The sequence below is a fragment of the Aethina tumida genome, chromosome 6 (genome assembly GCF_024364675.1).
Source record: "Aethina tumida isolate Nest 87 chromosome 6, icAetTumi1.1, whole genome shotgun sequence".
NCBI classification, from domain to species: domain Eukaryota; kingdom Metazoa; phylum Arthropoda; class Insecta; order Coleoptera; family Nitidulidae; genus Aethina; species Aethina tumida.
The window spans coordinates 18,909,593-18,918,614 of NC_065440.1; the positions used below are offsets into that span (position 1 = coordinate 18,909,593).

A 9,022-nucleotide genomic window follows, 5' to 3' on the forward strand; every position below is an offset into this window, starting at 1 on the left:
AGAACAAAGAAGACATACAAAGTCGCGGCTTTTATTGTAACTTATAATAATACATTTATAAAATATATACACACAGTTAACTAATTAGTATCTTAAAATCTAAGCAGTACAAAAAACAATAAAAAATTAATAAATAATTGTGAAAAAGGCAAGACCAGTTAAAATTCCGTTCATAAATCAGTTTGCGAAAAAGTAACCTTTTTGACACGATCAAATTCGACGTTATCATCACTCAAATTCCCATCCAGACTCTGGACCATCGAGCTGGTAAAGCTGAACACCGAATCGTTGTCCTTGACGTCGCTTTCAGTCAGCAAAGATTCATCTGCCTGCGGCACCATTTTCACGTCCAAATACTTCAAGTTGGTGCCCTGGGTGAAGAAAACACCCCGTTTGCTGGGTCCCAAATAGGAAATCTGTCCCAGGTCCACCCTTATCGAAGGTTTGATCGTGGAATCGGTGCTGGAATTGGCGTCTTCTTGCAAATTTAGCAGTTCGACGGCGCAGAACTGGACGATGAACAGGTAGGGTTTGGTGTAATGGAAGGCAAGAGGTAAATGGGATGGTTTAATGCTGCTGGGACGTGATGAGCGTCCGTATTCGTCCACGAATACCGAAAACTCATTGAAACACAACAAGTACTCTCTAGGATTGTGCGAGACTTCGATAATGGCGAGGGGGAACGAACCCATTCTGTGACAAACTGAAGCTTGCTTCAATCTAGAATCGGACAGGTCTAGAAACTCCTCAGCTTCGTAAGTACTTAAATCAATTTCGAAATATTTGTCTGCCCCTACTATTACGCTATTTTCGGTGAACAGGACGCAACCAGTCGGTTCGGCGGTATCTAGAATACGTTCGGGGATGAAGTCACCCTGTTCATCGTCGTAGGCGAAAATTACAAGTTGCTTGGAGGTGGCGGCGCATATTTTTTGTTGCTTCGCGTGTCTGGAGGCTTGCAACAGGTGGAAACCTGTTAAGTTATTGATGGGGACATGCTTAAACTTAAGAGTGGGTTTAGTACAAGCCGCACATTGAGTTAAGTTAATTAAATGGTTCAGTTCGCAACTAATTAATATGCTTTTGTGGTCAATAATCATTGCCACAATATGCGAGTGTTGTAATATGGATATTTGTTGTACAGTTGTTGGACCCTCAATGTGTAAAAAGTTGTCCTCATACAACGAATATAAACCTTTATCTGTGCCTAAAAGTTTAATGCTTTCTGAAAGTTCAACAAGGCAGTTTACTTTTAAGTCTTCTGGAAGGGTGAATATTGTTGCCGCCTTTTCCTTTAGTAAATCACCTTCGAAAATGTTTTGAAGTGCTGAAAAATGAATTAGTAATATTTGTAAGTACAACACAAGTGTGTTTTTAAATAGTATTTACCTTGGTACCAACGATCTTTGTCCTGTGCAGACAAAGTCATCAATACGAAACATTTTACAGGCCAGCAAGTTGTTTCAGGATGTATTTCCAATTTGATAATAAAAGGTAAATCGCTGCTAGCCACAGGAACGCCAATTTCACTAGCAACAGGTTCCAAAATGACCTTGCCAGTTGAGTTTTTGGGTTTCAGCTCGAAGATATCTAAAACTTGGGACGATTTGTCCTCGGGCAATCCCGTGTACACCTCCAAGTACTCTTCGGACATCCTCGCATAACATTTATCCCAAGCGTTCATCTTGCTGCAACAACAAAAAACTAATTAATGCAAATAAAATAAGTGATTTGGACATGTTACTTTGGAATTTTGATCCAGCCCTCGACACACACGTCCCCCTCAAACTTCAGCTCCTCCTTCTTTTCCAACTGGGTTAAACTGTCCCTGAAATGATCGGCGAAACCTTTGGGCAAACCGCAGGTTCTGGGCACTTGCATGGCACAATTGCTGTGCACCTGTACAGCACACTCCTGACAAACGCTATAGTTCCTCCCCAGTAAAACCATGTTGGAGCACTGGTAGCACTGCACCTGTTTGGTGCACAGCTTGGTCTCAAAACGATGCGGGATGTTGTGGTGCATCCGCTTCTTAGCAGAATTCTGACGCAGTAACTCGCCTTTCTGTTTACTCGGTGAATTGACGATCTGGCTCATCGCCGCCACTATTTGTTGCTCCTTGGGGTTGGATTTTAATTTATGCACCTCCTCTCTCAGTAGTTTGGTCTGTTGACGTTCTTTAGCTAGTTGTTGCTCCAGGTCTTTGTAGTTCATGGCCATGGTGGGTGGTGGTACGTTCTCCTTTTTCGAAATTCCAAACAAACGGTCTGAAATCGTACGTTTCTTTTGTGAGTGTTCGTCGACTTTTGTTTGTAAAAAGTCAATCAATTTAATTTGTTGATTGATAGTAGATTCAGATTTCAATTCACGTTCTTTGTAGTAATTCATTTTTTCGTTATACAATCGTTCGAACTCTTGCAACTGTTGGGCCAGGACGTTTCTACTTTCGTGCATGTCTCGCAGCTGATGATTGACTTTGTAGTTGTGCTCTTTGAGCGTGTTAATGTTTGTTAGATGCTCAGCAAGTTCTTCCTTTAGCATTATGTTTTCAGTTGTCAGATCTTTCTTGTGTCGTTCTTGATTTTTAATGGTCGCCTCCAAATCTGCGGGAAATAATGAAAATTAGAAACTACAAAAAAACACAATACTAACTTTATAAACATTGTTTTATTGCCACTGTTGCTAAAACAGTAATAAATACTGTAAATATATAAATTTCTTTACAATTATAAATAAATTCTTTGCACTTTTATATTCAGTTTTAATTTTATTATTTAAAATTATTGTGAGGATTACTGAAGGTAGGCAACCCACACGGTGAAAACAAAACCTGCGTTGGCAACGTTTGTGCCATTTGGAAAAGTGAAGAAGTAAAGCTTAAAGGGTAAATGATAATTAAATAAAAGAAGCAAACAAGCCGTTATGTTACAAAAAGCTCAATCCACGAAGCACACCACAATACCCACCGGTAATTTTCTCCTCCAGCACCGTGAGTTCTTCGGCCAACTTGCTGGAATACTGCTTGTATTCGACGCACTGGTCCTTGTAGCTCTTGCACTCGTTCTGCAGACACTCCACGTCCTCTTTGCAACGTTTCACGTTCGTCTCAGCCAACAGCTTCAGCGACTTCTCTTCGTTGGCCAGCTTCCTGGCGTCACGAATTTCTGTTTTGGCAGCACATAGGTCTTTTATCAGCTTCTCCGTGTTCGAATTCAATTCCGTCTCCTTCTTGTGGAAGGCCGCCGTTATTTTTTCGTATTCGATGACCTGGTTTTCGAGTAAAGTGCAGGCCTCCCTCAAAGCTTCAAGATTCTGAAAGAAAAACAATTGAAGACAAAATAATTAATAAAGATGAAACAGTTATTACCAGGTTGGTGTTGGCGACTTCTCGTCTGGCCATTTCCCAACGATTATTGATTTCAGACTTCTCCTTCCTCAGATCGTCAATCAGGTTTAATAATCTTTGTTTCTCGTTTTCGTTCTTCTTCAAGTGACCCTCCAAATTAATTTTTTCAACGTTTGCAACCTCCAGTTGTTTTTCCAAAGCTTCAACCTTCTCGTTTTTGAGCACCACTATCTTTTTCAGCTCTGAAATGATAGTTTCCTCATCATCGGACTTTTTACGTTCATTGTTCAGCCTCTCCAATAAACTCTTTAGACTGTCCTTGGTTTTCATCAAGTCCAACGTTAGTGATTCGTTAATCGAGCTTAGTTCGTATAAAGCTGCATCTTTTGCTTTTTTATTATTGTTTATGGTTTCATTCAGTTGCTTCTCCTTCTCTTTGTGTTGAGTTATTTCCGATAAGGCTTCCTTCAGTTCCCTTTCTAATATTCTCTTGTCGATTTTAAAGTTGCTTAATTCTTTTTCTACTCTCCAGAATTTTGTTCTCAGTTCCTTCAACTCTTGACTCTCTGTAACAGTATTTTCAGATTCTTTGAGTTGTTTTTTGAGAGACATGTTCTTCTCCTGTTCTTCCATTAGTCGACTTTCAATCTCACGCAGTTTCTTATTTAAACTTGTAATTTTCTCCCTCTCATCTTCTAGCTGGCTTTCCACGGTACGTATTTTCTTCTTGTAAGAATTCATAACTTCCTCGATTTCCTGTTTGTTGTTTTCTATAGTCTTTTGTTCAATTTTATACACGTTGTTTTCTAAATCTTTAATCTTTTTGTTGCGATCATCCACTTGTTGCTTCAGATCGTCAATTTGTTCCTTATATTCGTCCATGGTATTCACCAAACTTTCAAGTTGTTGCAATTTTTCTGTTAGCTTGTTCATGGTCTCTTCTGCCTCAGTCATCTTATCCACCATCATATCATAATCATGTTGCTTCTTCCTCAATTTCTTCTCAGTGTCATGACATTTATCCGTCAGCTGCGACACTTCGTTCCTCAGCTGGCCCTTTTCGTGCTCCTGCACGCTGAGTTTTGTCTGCAGCTCGTGGATAACGTTCTGGGAATCGTTGGTGATTTTTTCCAGACGGGATTCCAGCCCGACGACGCTTCTCCTGCTTAAATTCTGTACAGTTTCCAGACTTTCTTTGTGTTTAACTTCAGTTTGGAGGGCACGTTTGAGTTGTTCATTCAGCATTTTGTTGGTGGTGGTTAATTCATTGATTTTTTCCTTCTGTTGTTGCAGTTCTAACGACAAGGCTTCAGTTTTAGATTTCTCAGACGTCTCCCATTTGGCTTTGGCTGCTTTTATTAAGTCTAGAGCCTTGCGTTCCAGTTTGATGCGGTCTTTTCGTTCCAACTCCAACGTCCTCTTCAAAGCCTTAAAAAAAATTATATTATAACATTGATTAAATAATAAAAAAGTATTTATACGTACTGTACACTCGGCAATATTATTGGCAACATCCCGCTCCAATTTGTTCCTTAAACACTCCAAACTCTCGAGCTTCCTGGTCTTCTCCTCCAGCTTCTTTTCTACCGAGTTCTTCTCCGTGATGTTCTCCTCCTTCTCTATAAGTTTCTTCTGTAAATGCACCACCTCGCTGCGCAGATTTTGCACCGCCTCATTCTTGATCACCATTTTCTCGTACGGGTCGACGAAGTCGGGCGGATCGTGCGTGAACGTGAAGCCGACAAACGGCAAATTCCTCCCTACAAAAACAAGTTATAAAACGCATCGTCAACTGACCAGGGTTAGTCGTACCGGAAAATTGCGTTTTCCTCTTGAAATTCTCGACACTGGGTCCCTTCTTTTTGCCCACCACGTCCGTGAAATTGCTGGTGTCTTCGGGAGAGGTGATTTTCGGCACGTACGGCGGAACCTCGCCGATCAACCGGTCGAACTTCGTGTTCCTGAACACCGGATGCGTTTTGATTTGTTCCTGGTTCAAGCGGGACTTCTGGTCGGTCACCAGTCCTTTTATGAAGTTGGTGTAGGCTTGAGTTAAGGCTACATCAGGGGGGAACTTCAGGTGGTTCGAGTGGTTCATGATTTTGTTATAAATGGAGGTGGTGTTTTGGCCTGTGAATGGGGTGTTACCTATCGTTAGTTCATAGGCTAAGACGCCCAGCGACCAAAAGTCACAACACACCTAAAAAGATTCAATACATTAATGTATTAATGTAAGAGAATTTTTAAATATTTTTGCGGTAAGGTTGGTAGAAATGTTTGGGGTTAAATTAAGAAAATGTTTAAATAAAAGACTTTTTAATCTAAAACAAGTAAAAATTTAAGTTTCTGGTGGCCAATGAACTTATGTAAACAAACAAATTTGTTCAAAAACATCTAAAATTATAAATTTAATATATTTTTTAAAGTTGTAATATTGGTAGAACTTTCAAATATAAAAAAATTGTCTACAATGTGTCTATATAAATAAAAATTTACGCATTTGCATACAAAATACAAGAAAACATATTCAAATACTTTAATAAAAATACTTTGAGACAAAACATACCCCATAACCAGCATTTTTGGCATTCTTATCATTCTCAAATGATCGTAACACTTCAGGTGCAATATAATCAGGTGTTCCAACTGGAGGGCCCTCTGTAACCATCCCTTTATCATTCAACCTGGCTGCAGATCCAAAATCTGCTAATTTAATGTGCCCACAGCGATCTAGAAGTATGTTGTCTGGTTTAATGTCCCTATGCACAAAACCCATGGCATGCAAGTCTACTAGAGCCAAAAATACTTCAGCCACATAAAATGTAGAGGCCGATTCAGGTAGGGTGCCGCCCTGTCTGTACAACAGCCCCAACAAGTCACCCCCCGCATGGTACTCCATTACGAAAAATAACTGTGTGGAATCCTGGAAGGCGTATTGTAAACTAGTCAGCCACTGAGAACTGCCGAATGCCATGATGTGACGTTCCTCTTCGAACGACGTGCTTTTTTCGCTCTTCTTCATGCTTTTCATCGCGTAAATATCGCCGGTCTGTTTCTCCTTAACCAGGTGCACTTCGCCAAAGTGTCCGCGGCCTATGGCGCATTTTATTTCGAAGTCCGTTATATTCACGCGCAACGATTTTATCTCTTTCATGTACTGTTTGTTCTGTTGCACGAATTTCGCTATGTTCGCGTCGTATTTCTGCAGATTTTCTATGGAACATTCGTCGTACAACGCCTGCAAGGCGTCCAAAAGTGCTTCACGGTTAAGGATTTTGTTCTTGTGCTTGGTTTTGCCGATCACGTTGGAGTTTATGCGGGCTACGCGTACGCTTATCGGTTCTTTGGACGACTCCATGATTCGGTTTCTTTTTTACACAAACACGAAACAACTAAACTAAATTCCGGCAGTAACTTGCGCCATTCGTGTATACAAACAGATTCGAACTGGCGACCGTTACGTCCGGCTGACAGATGGTTTGAAATGGTGACAGCTGATTGGTTCCGACCAGGACTTGACGCTAATTGGTGGGAATTATCTGTTGATGTGCGTAGCGCCATCTCACGTCAAATGCACAGTGATCTGTAAGGTTTTTGATTATTAAGGTAAATTTAAATTTGACTTTCAAAAATAAAATAATGTTTGATAGTATTATTATTCAAATTTCAAAAATAATAAAAATCATATTTATATATATATATATATATATATATATATATATATATATATATATATAATAGGCAGATAGGCAATCCACATTACATCAAAACATTGATTTTCCACAAATATAAACATCAATCTGACGTTCACCATCAAATCAATCCAAAAAACGGTAAGTATCTAATTGCATAAACATTACCAAGTCAATGTGTGCCCCAATTCCAGCCAAATATATGGAAATACAAGTGGAAAACCTCTATTTACAAACGGACATAGGTGAACTGTACGAAATCGAAGATCCGTCCGTCAGTCTCGTGACTCTGTACGAGGATCCGGGTCCGGAAACTCCGGTCAAACCGAAAAGGAAACCGTCATGCTCGCGCGAGAAGAGAAAACTGGCCCGTCAGTCGGGCAAGGAGTACATAAACACGCGCAACATGCTGGTGAAGGCGAAAAAATTCAAATACAAAATATGCGATAAGTGCCCGTTCAAGTGCACGTCGCGCATCACCTACGAGGCGGCCAAGTGCATACACGACGAGTTCTGGAAGCTGTCCGACACGCTGAAGAACAAGTTCTATGAACGGACGACGCAGAAGGAGTTCAAGAAGAGGGAACGTAAACGCATACCGTCCAACGAGAATTCGAGACGCACCTACAGTTTCTTGTACTTCTTCCACGTCGGTAGCGACAGGGTGAGGGTATGCAGGGATTTCTACGTCAAAACGCTGAACATCAGCCCGAGACGTGTGGCCCATTATCACGAAAAGGTGTTCGAGGGTGTGGCGATGCCGCACGTCGACGGACGGGGCAAGAAAACCAAGATCAAAATACCGGAGGAAACGCGACAACTGATCAGGCAACACATCAACTCGTTCCCCAGCGAGGAACTGCTGGAGTGCAAGCTGTTGGTGAAGTCACCGACCGCGTTGAACACCACCAAAATGTATGAATTGTACGTCAAACAGTGCATCCAAAACAACTTGCCGCCGGCAAAACTGTGGCTTTACCGGAAGATATTCCGGGACGAGATGGTGTTGCGTGAACACCCCGAACGGCCTCTGCCGGAAGAAATGGAAGTTTCCATCTACGAGGACCCAAATTGTGCCCTAGAAGACCACAACTATTTGTACGACTTCGACCACCAGTTCTTGGACGTTCAGATAGAGGAGGATTCAAGCCAAACAGTCCAATGTCCCAAGCCGTTCGAGTACAAGCAATGCAAGAACTGCACCTTCAATTGTCTGAGGAGGATCAGCTACGACACGGCGAAGCAAATACACGAGGAGTTTTGGCGCATGAGCAACTACGACAAGAACAACTTCTACGACAATACCACGGAGAGAACCGACAACAAGTACAGGCCGAACAAACGGGGCAAGCAGGAAAAGTACACGTTCCTGTTCTTTTTTTATATTAACAATCATAGGATGCAGGTTTGCAGAGAGTTTTATTTAAATACTCTCTGTATCAGCTTTGCCAGGGTCGTTTACTTTTACAAGATCAAATTGGAAAGGATGAACAAGAGTTTGCAGGAAGAACTGTAACAGTTCTAGTGCAAAGAACGTAGAATTTCATTAAAATGACACTTTGTTTTTGTTTTACAAGAGTTATTTATTTTTACACAATCAAAAGAATTGTTATTGTTGATGAATATGTTATTTGTGATAGATTTTTGTTGAATTTAAGACTGTTTATTTACAAATTAATGTATTTATTGTCGATGTCGATAAATAAAATATTTTTGAAAGTCACGCTTGTATTTTTTAAAATGTTTTAATGATTTAACATTAAATTAAAAATGAACCAAAATAAAATATGAAATAAATTAAACATTACAACATTTTTGTATTAGCTTTTATTTAAAATATACAATTAAGATTAATAAATACAAGTTTTGGTTATCATCTTAAAAATAAATATAATACAACAAAGTGTGAAGATAATTGAAAATCTCTTTTCAGTAATCTTCACAATGTAGTGGTAAAATTATGTAAGGACTATTGCACATATGT

General features: G+C 40.1%; 2 protein-coding genes across 2 annotated transcripts; one reads left to right on the forward strand and one right to left on the reverse strand.

The window, feature by feature from the left end:
- Positions 1–15: 15 nt before the first annotated feature.
- LOC109597853 (citron rho-interacting kinase) lies at positions 16–6,811 on the reverse strand. Its single transcript, XM_020013633.2, has 8 exons — positions 5,913–6,811; positions 5,159–5,546; positions 4,832–5,106; positions 3,368–4,774; positions 2,967–3,312; positions 1,745–2,603; positions 1,390–1,688; positions 16–1,327 (listed from the first exon to the last, which is right to left on the reverse strand). Exons 1-8 carry the CDS (start codon positions 6,702–6,704, stop codon positions 171–173), a joined length of 5,523 nt encoding a protein of 1,840 aa, XP_019869192.2. The 5' UTR covers positions 6,705–6,811; the 3' UTR covers positions 16–170.
- Positions 6,812–7,112: 301 nt separating this feature from the next.
- Positions 7,113–8,755, forward strand: LOC109597832 (uncharacterized). Its single transcript, XM_020013609.2, has 2 exons — positions 7,113–7,179; positions 7,233–8,755. Exon 2 carries the CDS (start codon positions 7,241–7,243, stop codon positions 8,552–8,554), a length of 1,314 nt encoding a protein of 437 aa, XP_019869168.1. The 5' UTR covers positions 7,113–7,179; positions 7,233–7,240; the 3' UTR covers positions 8,555–8,755.
- Positions 8,756–9,022: the final 267 nt, after the last annotated feature.